Raw genomic sequence first — 19,032 nt, forward strand, 5'->3', positions numbered from 1 at the left:
GACTTGATAAAAGCCAGAGGGTCATTACCCTCTGGTTAATGAAGCATGACGTCAGTGACCCAATCATGACATGACGCTACACTGTAAACTTCACACGTCTGATCCCGGCATACACACCATATTCAAGATGAGGAGTGCAGCAAAAGTGACATAAATACTTCAAACGCACACGAGGATTTGTTGCTTCACAAAAAATGTCCACATGTTTTGATTTGTCATATGGTTTTATTTTCAAAATGTTAATATACATGGCGAGATAAGGAGAAGTGTGGCAGCCACATTCAAATCATTGGTCAGTAGACTTAATTGTGATACTTTTAAGCTAATTTTGTGATTTTTGAAAACAAGAAACTGACTCATAGTTTTCCTAAAAAGCATCACTAAAATCTTGTCTCTTCAAACAAATATCATGCAATGTTTCAATCTACGGTCACACCTTCAATTTGTGTGTACAGTCGGACATTTTTTTAAGTCTTTTGTAGCTTTAATAAAAACATATTTTATATAATTTTTTACAGCAAACATAATGGGCGAATAAATAGTTTTGAGCAGCATATTAAATCAGTCGGTCTGACAGTCTGCTGCTCGTCCTTCCAGAGCTCCAACAATAACCACATTTTATTGTTCGCTAAGCATCTTTGTCTCCTTAATGGCCTCTGAATTTTTCAAACATTTTACCAAGTGTAGTTTCCTCCTCTGGATTATCTTTAATCTTTTAATAATACATAAACACCAGCGAGGATACGTAGCGCCGCTGGCCGCATTCGTTCTATGATTAATGTGCTGCGAAGCCGGCCTGACAGTCCCCACCGCACATCGTTCTCCGCTGCCTGGGACGGGGCGGAGGGCCCGGGGTCCCGCTGGTATCCCCCCAGAAAGAGAGAGAACGGAGAGCGAGCCAGGGGACATGAAACCTAAAAGCCGCGGTTAGCTCCTGATCTCCGGGATTCCCGGGAGAGCAGGATTACTCCTCCTGCCAGGCGGAGAGAGCTAACGTACACCCGACATGCTCGGTTTGGAGCCGTCCCCTGAACGCCAACATCGCACACTGAAATAATAACAGACCCGTGAGCCTTCCTCTTGAGCCTTAATGCTCAGTTTAACTTTTGGTAATAGTCGTACAAATCTCCATAATTTCTGACGTGTGTAGAGGATTCTGAGCCTGCAGAGAGAGAGAGTTTGGTTTAAGGATTAGTTGGCTGCACATATCATGTTGAAACTCTGAAACATGGACGGTGTAATGAAGACATGAATAATTCAAGACATTTTCATTTCCTCTCAGTCTCCATTTCTATTTGAAGAGTTTGACTTCTTCACAGTTTTGAGAAACATTCGTCAAATAATGGCAAGGTCTCGGGAGTTTTGAGGAATTCGCATCGTAGGGTGATACAAACGACGTCTGCAGACAAAGTCCAGCCATAAAACTCCTTCACAACTATTACACCGTCAACCGTTAGCAGTATTAAAAGAGATTGGGAACGACCACAACTCGGTTACTGAGTGGTAAACCACATCTCAGCCAGAAGCTGTGGCACAGAAATTTCCCCAACTTTCTCCAGTTGAAAGCTACCGACCTCTAAACTTCATGTGTGTCCTTCAAACTGGGTTAAGGACAGCGCATGGGAAGCTACACGGAACGGCCGAGTGACAGAATCTGAAGCTTGTATCGTCAAGAGCGACACAAAATATCAGAAGCAGTTTGCTAAAGTACACCGCGTGGCGCTGATTCATCCCTTTTCCAACAATCCCGTGGGCTTGTTTGGGTTTGGCAGTTGCCGGGAGAACGACTGTTACCTGGTGGCACCTAGTGGGATTATTTTGCGGGGCGGGTATTCATTAGCTGGGCTCGGCCCCACTGTTCCAGTAAAAAGGAGCTGTGAGCACCGCAGCGTGCCAAGTTATCTCAGAGGATTTCATGCCAACCGACTTTGTGGGAACAGTGTAAGGATGGCCCCTTCCTGTTCCAACTTGACTGCAAACCAAAGCACAAAGCAAGGCCAGCTTGGTGGGGCATAACTCCGCTGAGCTCCTATGGAGTGAGAACAGAAAGCCGGTTTGGAAAGGTGGATGGGTAAATACTTTTGGCCAATGTGGTGTAGTTATTTTTAACCCCCTAAAGCTGAAATATCATTTGTGAGAAGCTTGTTTTAGCCATACACCGACCTCTGATGTTAGACTAAGGAAACTTTGCTCCAGTCCTGTTTGTCTTTCCTGAACCGCATGTTTCAAGTCATCTCACGACAAATCAATAAGATCAAGATTTGGCCTTAAACCTGGACCCACAAGTTCATATGTCTTAGCTATAGCCAGTTTTCACACTTGAATGTTTTGGGCATCCCAAATCCACGACTCTTCCACATCTGGTACCAGGTTCATTTTCCAGAATGCTTTATATTTTATACGTCCCCCGTCACGGTTTCCAAATGACCCTGGGTTTTCTACTTCCCTCCCTGGCAAACTCCAATCCGGCCTCTGTGTTTTTCTTAGAGAGCAAAAGTTTCCTCTTTGCAAAACTCCAATGAAAGCTGAACTTGGCCAACCCTTTTCTGATTGTACAGCAAGAAAAAAATTTGGGGAAAAACAAATAAATGGGGAAGGTCTTTTCATAAATTAGATGAAAAGAGCTGGACGGTGTCCACCTTTTTAAAAAGCATGAAAGGGGAAATGTTAAGAATACAGACATAGAAGAGTTTGGTTGATGTCTAGATCCAGTTGAAAAGCTTTTGGAGTTAATCACATGAGGGCGAACAAGCCTGGCTTTCTGCTGAAATTCATAGAGCAACTTTCTGAGATCAAAGATTATGAACTTGAAAAACAGAAATTGTCAAAATACATGAAGCAACTGCCCCTACATTCATCTATGCGATGGACGATTGTTAAATTTTCATTAAGTTTGAAAACTTTCACACATTCTGCTTCCGAAATGCTTCCAGCACCTATGGAGAGCTGAAAGCTGAGAACAGCACCCGGCTAAATTTTCCACGCTCCCTTTTCTGTCAGAGTCCCCCATTTTAATTACAATAAAATGGGTCAATATAGACTACTTTGGCCACGTTAGCAGTGGAGATGCAGTCACGAAAACGCCGCAAACGCAGTCGACGAAATCGGAAACGTGACGACAAAAACACAATCCGGCAGGATCACGAGTCGCAGAATTCCAATATAAACCTGGGAGAGAAGCAGAAGGAAAAGGCCGGAAAACGGTCAACACTGTTCTCTCCTCGTTACATTACTAAGTAACGTTCTGCACCGCTCCCTTCGACTGTAAGAGATGAAGCAAATGAATTATTCAAAGACTCCGTCTGCATGTACCGTCTCTCAGGAGAAAAAATAAGGATAAATTTAGAAAAAAACGATTGTGTGACGATTTCGTCAAAACGGATCTGAGCTGGAAAAAAAAAAAGTGGATTTTGATTCTTCTCAGATTGCTTTATTTTGCTTTTTCACATGAGTTCTAACGAGATATTTAACTCCACATAGTGTATTGGAAAATAATGAAGAGATCATATTTAAGCAAAGTTATTGTGACTGTAGAGGAATCAGTGTGGTGTGCAAAAACATGAATACATGAATATTGCAAACGTCATAGGTCCCTTTCACTTCGATGTACGTTTCTCACCCACTCATCTAAAAATGCTGCAGTATTCATAAGTCAACAAAAAAGAAAATATGACCAGCTGGAGATATGACTCAGAAAATAATATAAAATAAGATTAAGACAAAGGTGAAGCCAGATCTTTAGTTCCTGTTTCCGCTTTAGCAGTAGTGAAGATGCCCAGCAGGAAGTTAGAAAAGCAGCTGTTTAAAATGAGCTGCTGCCTCAAATGTTCTCCTAATTTCTCACAGGGAGTGTCCACCGCAGTGCATTCTGGGATTGCACTGAATCAGTGCACTGGGTCAGGTCACAGTGGAATCAGTAGAAGAGTGAGACGCAAAGACAGAAACTAAACAGAGGTTTGCTTCTGGGTTTTTTTTTCCAACTTGTGAAATTTGTGTTTGTACACAAACAAATATACGCATAGCGCTGTTTTTTTTCTTTTTTTTTTGATGAAGTATTTGCCATGAGGCGCCGTCGTCCTATTTGTTCTCTGACATTAACATAAAACCATGAAGACATAAAGGCGAGCTTACAGTGACTCTACATCTCCTTCAAAGCCGTCACTTTAGCACAAGAAGCTGAGAGTTAAGGGAAGCCCAAAGAACTAAAATACAGAATACCACAGAAGAAGAAACGAGGCAGGGAACTCAAAGCCATGGATGTTTTCGCAATATTTACCGTGAAATATGGGAACTATCTTGGCAACAGAACATATTTTTTGTAGTTCTATAACAAAATATGGCTGTAACCTAGTTACACACGCAGAAAACAAAAACAAGCTCACAATTTGTTCCTGTTATGTTTCATCCCTGGTTACACCGCACAGGTTTATATTCATTAGATCTGGGAAGGAAAAAAAAAATGGTTTCAGAACGGCCGCAGCGCCTAAGTAGGCCAAAGCTCAACAAACGGCAAATATTCTGTGGTGAAATCTTATTTCCTGCTCCTCACACTGAAGCCGCTAACAGAGTACGCTTCAACATGCTGGTGATAAACTCTGAAGATGAACAAAAAAAAGAGCAAATTTTGACATTTCTGGCATCCAGCTGACACTGTCAGCTGGATGCCAGATCTGGATCAGCTGGATCTGACACTTTACATAATGTCAAAGCCTGGATATGCTGTGGTCCATAGTTACTGTTGGCGTAGCAACCAATGGAGGCGAGTCTGCTCGACTACTCTTTGTTTTGCTTTAATATTAGAGATTTGTTCATCAAAAAGATAGAGGTTTCTCAAACAATACGTTACATTGTGCTAAAAAAAAGAGAGAAAAGTCTCCATATAGATTAAAAATTCACTCAAACCAATATAATCTGGTATCCATAGTGTAAATTAATTAATTCCAACTTTTAGAAGAAGATGAAGAAACACAGCTTTTAAGCTTTATCAGGTTCATTTGTTCATTTTTATTTTGACCTATCGCTACACCAGGTTTTCCTAAAACTCCTCCTTAATTTGGACCTCTGCAGCCCTCACCTTACACTGTCAGCGATGCTCTAGTCACTCCTCCTTCTAATCCGTCTCAGAAGCCTGTGTTTGTTTCTCCTCACTTAGCGTATAGCTTACAGGGACTTTTGGGCTGAGCCAGGATCAGTTAGTGCCGGGATTTGACTAATTAGGATGATTGAGAGTGTTTACGTACATTTGTGCACATGTAAGTGAATATCAAGCACCCATTAGATAGATGTTAGCTTGGAAAGAGAGTTGAGTAACTCACTTAGGCAGCAGGACAAACAACCTAGTAAAAAAAAACGCCAGTCAAGTCGAGTTCACATGATCAGCAACCGGGCAGCTCACAGCGCTGCACGTCACACAGCAGTCAATTATGAAACAAGCAATAATATTACATTTCTTCAGGCAAATATACAGCAAATCAATGTTTACCAGGTGGGTTTTTAGGCTTGATTTAAAGGTTCTCAGTGTTTCGGCTGTTTTGCAGTTTTCTGGATATTTGTTCCAGATTTGTGGTGCATAGAAGCCGAATGCTGCTTCTCCATGTCTGGTTCTGGTTCTGCAGACCATATCCAGAAGACCTGAGAGGTCTGGAAGATTGCTACGACGACAACAGAAGACCTTTAATGTGTTTTGGTGCTAAGCTGATCAGTGATTTATAAACTAACATAAGTATTTTTTACATTTTAAACTATCTGTTTTGATCTAAGCATCTGTTCGGTGGATGGATGGGTTCAGAGTCACTTGGTGAGCTGCGTAGCTATGGTAACTAGTCTCATGAGCTAGTTGGAACATATTAAACACGTTAAATAGGAGGGGTCCCAGCATTGAACCTTGGGGTACCCCACATGTAACTGTTGTCTGCCCTGATGATAGACAGGCCCTATTTAACAATAAAGTGAATTCTTCCACTTTTATTCAGGGACGTCAGTGTAAAGGGTGCGGAAAACAAATGCATGCCAAACGTCTTTTTAGCTTTTTTGTTCACAATAAAATGCAAAAATTATGTTTTTCCAGAATTATGCCCTTTGTGTTGCTCTATCACACAAGAATGCAGAAATTAAATAATGTATTCGACAAAATGAGGTTAATTTTTAATGACATTGTATGAAACGTTGCGCAAAAATGTATTTATGCCAGTTATGTTCATCAAGCTCCAAGAGTTACATAGATCATTAAGCAGCATATGGAGATGTCGGTTGCGTCGGAGGTGAGTTTGTTTGTTTATGCACACATTAATGACACTCGACTGTTTGAATGGCAACAAAATATGTCATTTCTGAATTTTCTCAGGGCTGCAAAGTGGGGCAGTCAGTTTAATTGCAGAAAATAACAAGGATCCTGGATTAAATTTGGTGCCAAAGTGGAGTTCTCTCAGGGTACTCTGGCTTCCTCCCTCAGTTCAAAAACATGACTGCTAGGTGGAGGCATGGATTTCCCCACTGCTCTCATCCACATGGCATACATTTATTTATTTATTTATTTTTACAAAAACAGCAAATACTGTATAAAAAAAAAAAAAAAGATGTAAAGCTGAAGAATAAACGACAGAGCAAATTTCGAATATTTAACTTCGATTGAACTGCCCAAGCGTTTGTGCATCGACAACGATACGGATGGAGACAAAGTGAGACAAACGTAGAAGTGAGAAGAGACGCTGAGAGGGGAAAGGAGCGACGGAAAGAGGACATCCAATCAGGAGGCAGCAGCGGGCGCTCTGGGCAGCTGTGGTGTGAGCCACGTCTGATGCGTCCTGACAGCTGTGGACTCTGAGGCACGAGCAGTCTGTGAGTATATGAGTCGGCCGAGATCAGTAATACGTTTACAGTGCAAAGGTTGCATGAGCATTTACATAACTCTACTCTTCGGCATAGACACCAACAACCTTCTGTATGTTTGTTGGACCAAAGGGGAAAAAAAACAAACAAAAAAAAACACTATACATACATTTGTTTTCTTTTCCCAAACCCTCTCAGCGACAAGAGGGTTAGAAACCTGACTATATGAAACCATAATTAGACAGTTTTAACGCACTTATTCAGAGTTTAGCAAAAGGGTTCATCCCCCTGATTTTTATTTTTTTAAACTATAGTTTACTTTATTGGGATTTGAGTTGATAGAACAGCGTAATCACAATGAAGGGGAAAGAAGTTACTAATGTTTTAAAGTATTGAGCACCAAAACATTTTGAATGATATTAATATTTATTGTGACATTGATGTAAAGTGTCCTGTCTGGCAGGAAGGCTGACTGACCTTATTTGATCAAATCTACCTATTTATATGAATAAAGTTGATTGAACCAATGTGTATATGGGGAGATTAAATTACAGTTGACCTCTCATGTGATGAATAAGAGGAATCAGCCTTAAAAAGAAACTGAATACAAATAAACTACTTTTTTTTCCTCTTTTTAAATGACAAAAATGAAAACGGTAAATCTTCCTCCATCCACTTTGCATTCGTGGAGAACTTTGTGTTGCTCCATCACATAAAAATCCCACAGAAATACATTGAAGCGTGTGCTTGGTTGGTGCATAATGTGGGAACTTTCTACTAAATATACTTCATAAGAACTTTTGAAGCACAGTCATAAAATTAGATTAAAGCTTTTATTTGCAGATTGCAGAATAAAAAAATATTCTTGAAAAATACATTGAATAAAAACATTAGATCAAAAGAAAGAATACCACCCAACAGACATTTCAAAGGTATATTAAAGTTAGTAAAATATTGAAGCTTCCCACTAAAAAGACTCCAACTCTTTGTTTGCCTCAATTAGCTAATGAAGGACAACAAAGCACCTCACCTTAATGCTTATTTTCTTAAGCCGCTTGAGTCTTCATTAAATGGCTTCTGTGTCAAAGGCAGTTTAATGACACAGGCTTCCTGGTGTCATCTGAGCCAATGGCTCCCAGGAGTTTACTACATTTTTGCTACAATGCTCCATACACTTTAAGAGAAATACCAATTTAGACACGTAACAGCCAATCCAAAGGCTTTGAGGGTTATTTCAGGCTTTCCTCTACTATGGTTCTGCGACCAGGTTATGAGTTGTACTCATCCTACCTGGAGTCCGAAACTGATCAACAGCTTTAGCTTGGTTAAAGAAAGAAGTGCAGCGCTCAGAGCAAATCAGCACAAGGCTCAGTCCAAAGCATATTTCTGCATCCATAAAATCATTTTCCAAACTAAAAAAAACAAAAGACAAAAAAAAAACAACTAACAAAAAAATTAAAACGCTCCTGTGGTTCCATAAAAATGCAGTTTAAAACATTTTACAATGTTCAGAACATATTCCAGGAATAGAACGTGTTAAGTATAGGCTGTGCTTTTTGCATCCAATACAAACAGACAGCGGAGTAAAAACTAGAGCCGCAAAGCATAAGGAAAACATAGGATTTTGCGATGGGGTTATCGATTGTGATGAATTCACGTTTTCCCTCTTTTCCAACATCAGTTATCCCTCCCTCTGATCCGAAGCACCTTCATCACTAAAATCTAAAAATAATCACACCAGTGTTGCCAACTTAGCAGCTTTGTATCTGTATTTAGGGACTTTCTAATAAAAAATATAAAAAATTAGTATCGGCCAAAATCTGGATCAGCAGATCAGCTGCAGCTCTAACCTAAAGGAGAGCAAAAGTTAATTTAAGTAGAAAATACATTATGTGGCTGGAAATAACTGATTATTTACTTCTTCTGAGTGGTGGAGGTCTGATTAAAAACCCAATGCCATGATGAAAACAGTGAAAACTACCATGTGGTTCTGGCAGCATGTTGGTTACCATGACAACAAAGAATGAGCTAGTGGTCAGACATTACTGACCAAGGACTTGCACTGAAAATTTGAGGAAAATCATCCTGCTGTTAGGCAGGAAAAGGTTTTATAGGTGCTGCTTTCCTCCAAAGTGCTCTAACACAAGCAAGAGAAAGACTTTTACATTTCATTGCATATTATGTCTACATAAAATGGAAATAAATTACTTGCTACAGGTTAGTGCTTCATTTTATAGATTTACAGGAAGCTAAGTGCACTAAATGTTTTGAAATTTAGCAAAAACATTAACAGGCTAAATAAATAAAAAAATTAGCTCCACCATTAGCAAATTAGCATTAGCATGATCTCTACTAGATGTAAAGAACTTTACTTCAGAATCTTTGGAGGATGTGTTATTTATTGAAGCAAGCTTCAAGGAATTCTACTCAATCACAGAGGTTGAAATTTGAATCGACAAACAACGTAATATTCCACTTAATCATGTTTGCAAACGGAAGTGCTCGGGTAAAAGGCTAACTAGGCACTAGCAATGCAAACAACAAAATATTTAACATGATGTAAACTCCAACACCACAGAAATATGTTCATGAGGCTGGTGACTTGAGGAACGAACCAACAGTGAATTATGGCAAATATTAATAACCACATGGAAGCCATTTTGGATTTTGGTTCTGAGTGAAAACAGCAACTTCAGCAGTCGTTCCTCTCGTGACTCCTTAGTACTGACAGAACGCACCGCATCTCGTTTAGAAAATATAACACCAGTTTGAGGAGGACAGGCCCCAACCATTGTTACAGTCAACAGATTCCTTTCAAAAATAAAATCCAGAATGTTGTGGTATCCAGACGGACGGCGGTTAAGAATGAAAATGGTTTAGGTATGGGCCCAAAGGCAGCGGGCCAGCTGAAAGGTTACTCAGTGCAACCCGGTGATTCATAAACCGGGTATTCAGGCCGCAGCTGACCGTGAGTCAGCCCGAACACGCAGGCCCCACACGGGACACACAAACCAAGTCACTTAGATAAACGTTTTTGGAAAAACACCACAAATTCAACCCTTTTCCGCCATAGACGACAAGCAAAGCACAATTATTATTATCTCGTAAATTGTATCCTCTTGCTGTCAGTCCCCGGGCTGCAGCAGCAGCACCAACAAACGCTCTCCGGATCAGCGGGACCGAAGTGAACGCTTTGATGATTTCCATGTGAGATTAGGAGGAGAAAGTATGGCGAGATTAAGGGAACCACTGTTTGTTTTGAGTCGTATTCATGCTCCAGTTGATTAATCTGTGCGGCTTACAAAAACGCCCGAGCTCCGGAGCTCCGTTTAGCTGGCAAATGCTTCAGCCTAGTGGTGAAAACTGTGAACTGCAGCTGCGGCGAAGCTTGTTCTGATCAACATTATCCTCCACCCGTTGACATGAACTGGGACCCTTGCCTTGAATTATATGTGTTTGCAGGGCGGATATCATCTGAATGTTATTAAGAGTTTGTGGAAAAGCAAAGCGTGGCTTACAGGTCAGAATCCAGGTCACCATGACACGATTTAGCTCAGATTTACCTGAATTTAATCCGGTCTGCACAGCGCCCCTCCTTGTTCAAGAACTACAAGTGAGCAGCAGTATTAAGGCCTACCCAAAGTAAAACAGCTCCAGCATAAAACTGGCTTCTAAGTTAGCCCTGGAGCTCAGTTTACAAGAAGACAGAGGGAAATTCTCTAACAGAAGGTCTATAATCTGTGTTTTGTTCCCAACAACAGGTCAGGAAAATCTGCTAATTCCTGTTATTTTGGGGGCAAACAGTCAAAGATTTTAGGCCACACAAAGCAGAGTGATAATTGTTTGCAGTCTGTGCATCGCTGTGAATCTAAGTGCTTCGGCCTGCCAACATAAGCATGTAATCCAAGGGTTTAACTCAGATAACTGATAATCCAGCTGAGGCTTTTATACAATATATGACTGATCTCCGACAACATGATTTAGATTATAGTGAAGGAAGTCCATGAAAAGACAGCTGAGAGAAACTGAGCAAAATACAAATGTCTTCTCTGCTTGAGTCCTGGTTGGAAAGTTTAATATGTGCAAAAATAATACAATTTAACCAAGTATTTCTGGTCTAGTTTCTACTGTAAATAGATGAGGGAGTATTAGGGCTATAATAGAACAAATTAAAATGACAAGAATAAGGTCATAATACTATCAGAATATTTCAAATGCACCAAGATATTTCCACTAGAAACAGGACCAAAAATACTTGGTAATATTTTGTGTTTTTGCAGTGTAGATGTTCCTGTTTCAACCCAATGGAGTGTCACTCGGCCTTCAGTCTCTGTGAAGGGGGTTTGGGTTTGTAATGCGTTATGATTTGAATCAAGATGAAACAGTTGACGACCAAGAACAGCAATCCGGCGAGCCAGACCAGGACAAAAGTGTTGACGCCTTCGAATTCCAGGAAGTAGGCAGGGGCCAACCACAGAGCCTGTGTAGGGAGAAAACCCGATGAAGCACAGAAGAAGAAGCCTGAAAATGTAACTTAACTTTGTGTTTTCTGTTTTTGCTGGTCAGTTTATAGCAAGATATAAATGGAAACTTTCAAAATTTCCTTCAGATGCGAGTATTTCTCACAAGGTTATAACTGTAACTTCTTTAGCAAGCAATTTTTTTAAGTGTTTTGGGTAAAAACAGACATATTCAGGCAAAGGTTTGGCGCGGCCTTAGCAAGATGCTCTGGTACAGCGCGGCAAATGTCACGGTCGGACAGCTGGGGAAGCAGGGCAGGGCGGGGAGGGGGGGGGTTGTCCCGTAGGACAGTCAGTTTCCAAAAATTAACAGTCAGAAAAAGAAAAAAAAAAAACCACACTTGTAAAAATGCATACAGTGTCAGTGTGACCCCGTTGGACCCCGTACAGAGTAAAAAAAACATGTCTCTTAAGCATTAAAGCACTATCAATCTTTTTGCAAGCATGTTAATTATCAATGACAGCTTCTACTTGTTGTGAAAGTTTGTTGAAAATGAGAGAGAAAAAAAACATTAAAAATATAAATTTCAGATGGTCAGAGCTACGAGAGTTGATATGAATTGTCCCAACAATAACATAAATAACGTGAAGGTGAATTACCTGTCCGGCGAACCAGAGCAAGAGCAGACCCAGACCCTTTTTCACTGACAGAGTCAGGTGTGGGATGACCAGAGGCAGCAAGCACAGGTACCACAGGAAGTACTGGAAACGGAAACAAGTCAGGATCTGTTAATCAATATAATATACTCTCTGTTACAGCAGGGTTAAAAATATTTGTCACATAAACTACAGGACAAAAACATTTAAGAAGCTTCCTGAAAATCCACATGGTTTTTGGTGGATTTTAGGATGTGTTTGATGCACAATGAGTTCAACAATGGTTTTGTTGAAAATGTTCCAATTCCCTTCATTTACGTTAAGGTATAAAACCCTAACCATTCAGTTGAAAAGTAAGCAAACAAATCACAGTCTAAGGAAGAAATACCCCAAATATCTGAGAATTAATATAAAAATGTATGTCAACGTCATCTTAATTATGAAGCACTTTAAAAACATCAGCTGCACTAAAGTGCTGAAAAAAAACAGCAAAATAAACAGTAATAATAATAACAACAAAAGAGTAATAAAATTATCCTATAAAAAATAAAAACACAGATAAAACATGTCAGGTTCACATTTAGTGGTAAGTAGTATGAGGAAAAGCAAGCGGAGCTGATTAGTAGTAACTCTTTTAATGCAAACGCTCCATTAAAAAAAATATATATATATATATTCAATTTCCACAAGGCTAAATAAAAAGCCCACATTTTCTTCATCATCAAATCAGACAATTAAAAATAAGTTACATTTTAACAACATACATTTAATTATATTAAACCCATACATTTTTAGACTTTTTTTTTGTCTTGAGTTCTTTTTTTCAACATCGTAGACATTAAGAGAAAAAAAATTTAAGTATAATTTTTGAACATTGGTCATTTTATCCTGTTGCAAAAGCAAAGCAATATCCAGTGTTTTGTTTGTCATTTTAACCCGACCCAGGTTTTATTTCGGCCATACGACTGAGCATGCATTTAGTCGTTACGTCCGAAAACATAATACTGATGGGCAACGTTAAAAAACATCAAGGTATGACGTGACAAATAAAAGATAAAGATGTTATTGAAAAAAAAACAACAATTAATTTCATTAAGAAATAATAAACTTTTGCCTATAAAAGCATATAAAAAATAAAAAGATCTTAAAAAATATTTTCAAAAACTCAATTTTATTTTTTCATACTTCATCAGACATACAATACTGCTTAGGAACCCTGACTTAAGGATACATCTGGAGTGGTCTATAACTTGTGTTACCTGTGAAGTGCACACTTTGTTGAAGGAGACGAAGATGGCCGTATTGAGGAAACAGGCAAAGGCCAGGTCATGGTGAAAGCTCCAGGATGCCACCAACAGCAGGAGGAGCTGTGGCAGAAAGGCTGCCAGGCCGAGCCACTGGCTCCCCCTGCTGTCTGAAAGCAAGAAAGGCAAAAGAATGAACCCAAGATATTGTACACACCTGCACCACATGTTCGTTTATTCAGTCTTGAACTTAAAAAGAAAAACTGCTTGGATTTAGCTCCTATTTTCTCATAAGCTCAGACCAGAATAAGAACTGTCCCCCCATCACCACCACCATGCCTAGTCTGATGAGTACCTGCAGTAAGGTAGAGCATGTAGAAGTACGGGGAAAAGTTGTGCTTGATGTCCCTTCTTGTCAAGTGGTACAAGTACGTCTCATGAAGAAACGACCAGCCATACCTGCATCCACAGCAGAGGAGTCATAACTTTTGTTTTTCTGCCCCCTTTTTTTTTACAACTTCTAACAACAGATGATGAAGAACAATGCTTGTACTATGAAGTATATGAAAATAAACTACGTCATATACAACATCCTGGAGAGAAGTGACTAAATCAAACCTTTATGTGTTTGCCTCACATGTAATAGAAGAGTGCCGTGAACACGGAGAAAACTCCTCCGGCCACAATTCCAAAGAGGATCAGGTCGCGGCTCAGGAAACTTCTGAGAAATAGGACACATTTCTTCCACGTCCGCGTCGGTTTGCCTTCCGCTGATCCCGCCTCCGGCGCTCTCAGGGTCAGAGCAATGGGCAGGGCATACGTTATGGGATAGATCTTCATATGAACCGACAGGCCGTAGAGCACGGCTGCCCACACCAGATGCCTGGCTAAAAGGAAAAAAAAAATGCATCAGCACATGACAGCAGCAGTGACATCCATCTAGTCTTTATGGAGGCATTAAACTCCCAGAGGGTTCATAGATTCCTTACTATTCGTAAGGGTTGAAATCAGATTAATTATATTAATAGTGATTAATCAGTTATTGAAATAAACCCCAACTAAATTAGTAATCAATTTATCTTTAACTGAAGTATACAAAGACACAAAAAACGCAATTTCCTGAAAGAACAACAAACTCAGAGCAGTAATTAAGCCAAACTTGTACAAAAAGTTGCATTTAAGACATATATATATATAAAAAAACATTTTTCAGTAAATATGTTCTACCCAGAACTCAAGTGCCATATGTTTAACTCAACCTGGTTTACATTCAGCGAAAGAAAAAATAATTGCTCTCTTATTAAGTACTTTTTGCTACATTGTACTGATGTTAAGTCATGCATAAAGTTTTCACATGCTGATGTTAGAAGTAAAAAGTATCAACAATTGATCAAGCTTACACTAAAGGAATCCTATGTTATTGCATTTAAGACAGTACAATGTTTATGTTCTTTTTTTTAATATGTGGTTATTTTTAATCTTCTAATGTCTCTTTAATAATGTCAAAAATGCTTAAGGGGTTAAATGAAAAATGAGTATAATGTGCTAATTGTTTTTATCCGATTAATTAGTCAGAATAGTCGATATAACAATCTATTACTCAAATAATCTTTAGTTGTAGCCCTACCTTCCATACAAAGCAAAGTCCCGAGCACCAGAGCTGCCAGGATGGATTCAGCGTTCCCCCGACTCGACACTCCCATCGGCAGAGGGTTGAGAAGCCAAAGAGAACACACACAGGTTGCAGTCTAAAAATAAACGTAAGGGAACGGATAGCATTTTTCTTATCTAAACAAGCAGAAATCAAAGAATAAAAAAAGAAAAAAAGATGTTGACGGGTCAAACCTTGCAGTCTAGACCTCTCAAACACAGAGTTCTGTAGATGAGCAGTCCTGACAGCACGTCACATAAAATGAAGAGGAGCTTTCCAAACACCATGCAGACGTAGATGTTTGGGGTGAGAAGCCAGGCCAGCAGAGGGGTGTAGCGGTAGGTCGACCTGTTGTACGGAGACTCGCCCTGTCCAAAAAATACAACACAAAGATTTCTGTTCATAAAATGAACGAAAATAGCAAGCTTCATTTAGACAGCCACAATATTACAATCTTTGACATACAAATTGGAATACATTGTCGTCCTCTGCTGACACCTGGTGGTAGGTATGATAAGCGAGGTAGAAATTTATGTTAAGTTAAGGCACGCTAAGTACTCTGAAGGAACAAAATGTATACATATTTTACATCTTATAAAGTGACAACGTTTTTAGCTTTGCTTAAAATTTTCAATGTATTACAAAAGTTGTAGAGATGATATGGAATGCAGTTGATTCAAATCCGAGAAGCAAAACAGAAAAAAAGGCAATAAAACTTGCTCCCTAGCTTTGAGTTTTGTCATTCTTTAAAACGGATCAGCAGCTGATAGAAGGGGAGTAGATACCTGTGTGATGAACCTGGCAGCATCTGTGAACACATGGTAGTCTATATCCGTGTACTTCACCACCATAGTTCTGTCCTGGTAGTCTCCATAAGCTACCAAAGCCAGTCGGAGAGCAAAGGAAGCCGGGAAGAGGACATGTTTGTCGGGGAGCTTAGAAAGAAGCGTCTCCATCATCAGGCAGACAAATTCATTCTATTTAGCAGTAATGAATGACCACAGCTCAAACATGACAACCCGGAAGTCTGAGGGATGTAAACAACGTCTTCTTCCTGGATCTTTAGAAACTCTTTGCTCTGCTGCCACCTTCTGGAGTGGGGTAAGTACTACAACATAGACCTTACTCTCCGTAACTTTAAATAGCTGCACAATTTCCCCTCTGGTCCGCCATCACAATTATGATTTATACCCCACATCATAATCGTATCAAATACAAGTTTTCTTTTGGAAATAATACATATGGAAGCACCACACTGATGAGTTGATTTAAAGGTACTTATTTTACTGTAACATTTATTGTGAATTTTGTTTAGTTCTTTGTTATTCTGGCAGATTTGAATTTTTTTTGTTCGTAATATTCAAATTTTAAAGATTCTGTCCAGGGCTGTATTTTTTCCACTAAAATATGTACTCTTAAAATTAAAACAAAACCGAATGTTGACATGATTCCCATTACAAAATTTAAGAAAATACAATAAATAAGCACACACAGATTTGTTTGTTTGGGTCAATGACATCACAAGGGGCACAAAAATTTACCTTTTCAAACGTTTTGTTATATTAGGTAGTTACACAGTGAGAATCACATACAGTCCACACAGATAAATAGCTAACAATGCAAGTTCAGCCTGTACATCGAAATTAGCTTAACCAAATAAATAATATTCATATTATTATTAATAACATGAACTTACACAAACAATGTGAATGTATTGTGAAGTGTTTTGGAGTCCACTAGACTTGAAAAAAAGCGCTATTCAAATACAGACCATTTACCTTTAATGTCCAAGGAGCTTCGACAAACTAATAAAGTCAAATGTGACAAACAACAAAGTCCTATAATACAACATTTAATTCAACAGAACAAAAACGTTCTGATGAAGTCACATTTCCCAAATCTAACCCAAATCCCAGAAGTTCTGGATGCAAATAAACCACACAAGACAGCAGATTTGAAAGTTTCACTTTTATTCCTCATGCGGGAGTTCAGGGGTGCATTACGATGATTTACAGATCTGATACCAGTAAAGCTTCATGTAGTCTCTCTTCTCCTTTTGGTTCTGCATCAAGTGTGAAGCGATTATTTATTCCAATGCTTGTGAAGATAAAGTGCTAAGAATGTTGCAATTATGCTGCCATTTTGCATTAGGTAAAATTTTTAAAAGGCCAAATTTTTAAAAGGACACATTATAAGTTAAACCAGCTGCAGCAAACAGGGCTGTAAGGCATTACATACATTAACAAATACACCCGCAACGGATGTCGGGTTTAACAGTGGAAGAAACTTTAGCAAGGCACTTAGAGAAGAGGTAAAACCCAACTTGTACACAGCAGTGTTAAATACACCGGATGGAAACCTGAGGTGGGATTAGCGAGAGGGAACTCTACACCAGCTCCTCTCCCTCACTCAGATCCATTTTGATGTAACCTCCCTCCTGTTCGGACACGTCACACTAAACGACCTCACACAGGCGAGCAGTAGCGGCCAGCGAAGAGAACGCTCTTGGAGGGGTTGTGTCGGATGAAGAAGAGGAAGGGGTGGTCCGCAATGAAGGTGGCGGGGATCATGGCGCAGCGCAGCATCATGACGGCGGCGGTGGCAGCGGCGGCCTCAGTTCCCTCCTCATTGACTTCCACGAAGGCCTTGTGGTAAACCTCAGACACAAACAGGTCGTTGGCCGGGGACATGCCTGTCGGAGCAGAGAGGGACCGAAACGTTTAGATGGTAAAAGAAAAGACACAGAGAATGAGTCAGGAAAAAAAACTATCTGGAAACACGTCCTACCAGAAAAGTCGCTATTTGCCTGGTCGAAGGCGTCCACCATGCCCATGCTCATCAGGACGGCCTTCATGTCGTATTTCTCCTCCAGCTTGAACCGAGGCAGGCCCACCTGGACCTCGATCATATCCATCATGTCTGGATTGGTCCAATCCATGAACTTCTCATACGTCAGCGTCTGCTCAAGCTTAAGGTTGGACACAGATAAAGTCAATTCCTTGGGCTCATTTTGCACGTCGTTTTCTGGGCTTTGCAGGATTAAGTACCTACCTTCTCCAGACCAGTCGTACCCTCCATGTTGTTGGGTAAAAAGATGAGCATGCTCAGCTCCTTCCCTTTGTATGGCATCTCCAGGATCTGTAAAACAGGGTTTTTATTTTTACAATGTCGTCTGGATGAAGGTTGTAGATTCTCCCACCTGCGCTGTGAATCTCTGCAGTTACCTGGCAGGCGACTTCTGAGATGTAGGTCAGGGGAAACTTTGATTTCATGTGCATCATCTTCACTGGCTTTTTCTCATTCTAAAAAAAAATAAAAAAAATGGTAGAACAAAATCGTGTTCATGCGCAGAAATCAGTAAAACGTTATTGATTACACTTACATAATATATAGGAATCAGACAAAGGTCTAAATAGGTCCATAAATTTCTATTAGTTTATTAATCCCTGAAAGTGTTGTCACAAAAATATACTGTTCAAAAAAATAAAGGGAACATTTCACTTTAATTTTGTGTGTGGCTCCAAATCCAGGCCTCCATTGGTTAATAAATTTGATTTCCATTGATGATTTTTGTGTGATTTTGTTGTCGGCACATTCAACTTTGTACAGAACATAGTTCATTCATTCAGATCTAGGATGTGTTATTTGAGTGTTCCCTTTATTTTTTTGAGCAGTGTACATTAGAAATCTGCTGCTGTTCTGGTTCTGCTCTGCAACCCCAGAACCAGAACCAAACATGGAGAAGCAGCGTTCAGCTTCTAATGCGCTTTTTGTTTGCCAAAGGAAACTAACATTCAGTCTACGTTATAGCTGATGAGTTGTTTTTTTCTCCACACCGACAGAGGTCAGGTTGCTGGATGGCAGCGTTACCTTGTTGACGCTGAACTGAGCGTCGCGGGTGGCGTCCACCTTAAACTGCTTGTCCCAGTGACCTTTGAAGTAGATAGCATTGACCAGCACCAGCCGGGTCATCGAGTTCACTGCGTCCTGGGCCAGGATATCCTTAATTTTACCTGGTGAGAAACAATGCAAATAAACTGGTAAAAAAATAATAATTAGCACATTAATTAAACAACTATATATATATATATATATATATATATATATATATATATATGCAATAAGTATAAAAATGAATACAAAATAATAAAAAATAAAAAAAGAAACATATATGAGTCAAAATCGCAAAAAT

The 19,032-nt window shown here is 39.6% G+C and overlaps 2 protein-coding genes across 3 annotated transcripts in view; both read right to left on the reverse strand.

Moving 5' to 3' along the window:
- Positions 1-9,209: 9,209 nt before the first annotated feature.
- On the reverse strand, positions 9,210-15,889 carry pigm (phosphatidylinositol glycan anchor biosynthesis, class M). The gene is made up of 8 exons (XM_015056250.1): positions 15,626-15,889; positions 15,035-15,208; positions 14,817-14,937; positions 13,827-14,076; positions 13,545-13,648; positions 13,205-13,359; positions 11,949-12,050; positions 9,210-11,308 (listed from the first exon to the last, which is right to left on the reverse strand). Exons 1-8 carry the CDS (start codon positions 15,797-15,799, stop codon positions 11,141-11,143), a joined length of 1,248 nt encoding a protein of 415 aa, XP_014911736.1. The 5' UTR covers positions 15,800-15,889; the 3' UTR covers positions 9,210-11,140.
- A 904-nt stretch (positions 15,890-16,793) lies between these two features.
- The window catches only part of LOC106962084 (leukocyte elastase inhibitor-like), a 15,704-nt gene continuing 13,465 nt past the window's right edge, over positions 16,794-19,032 (reverse strand). For both annotated transcript variants that reach the window (XM_015056248.1, XM_015056249.1), the window contains 5 exons: positions 18,711-18,853; positions 18,065-18,142; positions 17,892-17,978; positions 17,628-17,808; positions 16,794-17,532 (listed from right to left, as the gene is read on the reverse strand). In XM_015056248.1, the coding sequence (XP_014911734.1) occupies positions 17,306-17,532; positions 17,628-17,808; positions 17,892-17,978; positions 18,065-18,142; positions 18,711-18,853 (716 nt within the window). In that variant the 3' untranslated portion in view covers positions 16,794-17,305. The remainder of the gene's footprint in view (positions 17,533-17,627; positions 17,809-17,891; positions 17,979-18,064; positions 18,143-18,710; positions 18,854-19,032) is intronic.

This window comes from Poecilia latipinna, unplaced genomic scaffold, assembly GCF_001443285.1.
Source record: "Poecilia latipinna isolate Pla-1442-1.1 unplaced genomic scaffold, P_latipinna-1.0 Scaffold1368, whole genome shotgun sequence".
Classification (NCBI taxonomy): Eukaryota; Metazoa; Chordata; class Actinopteri; order Cyprinodontiformes; family Poeciliidae; genus Poecilia; species Poecilia latipinna.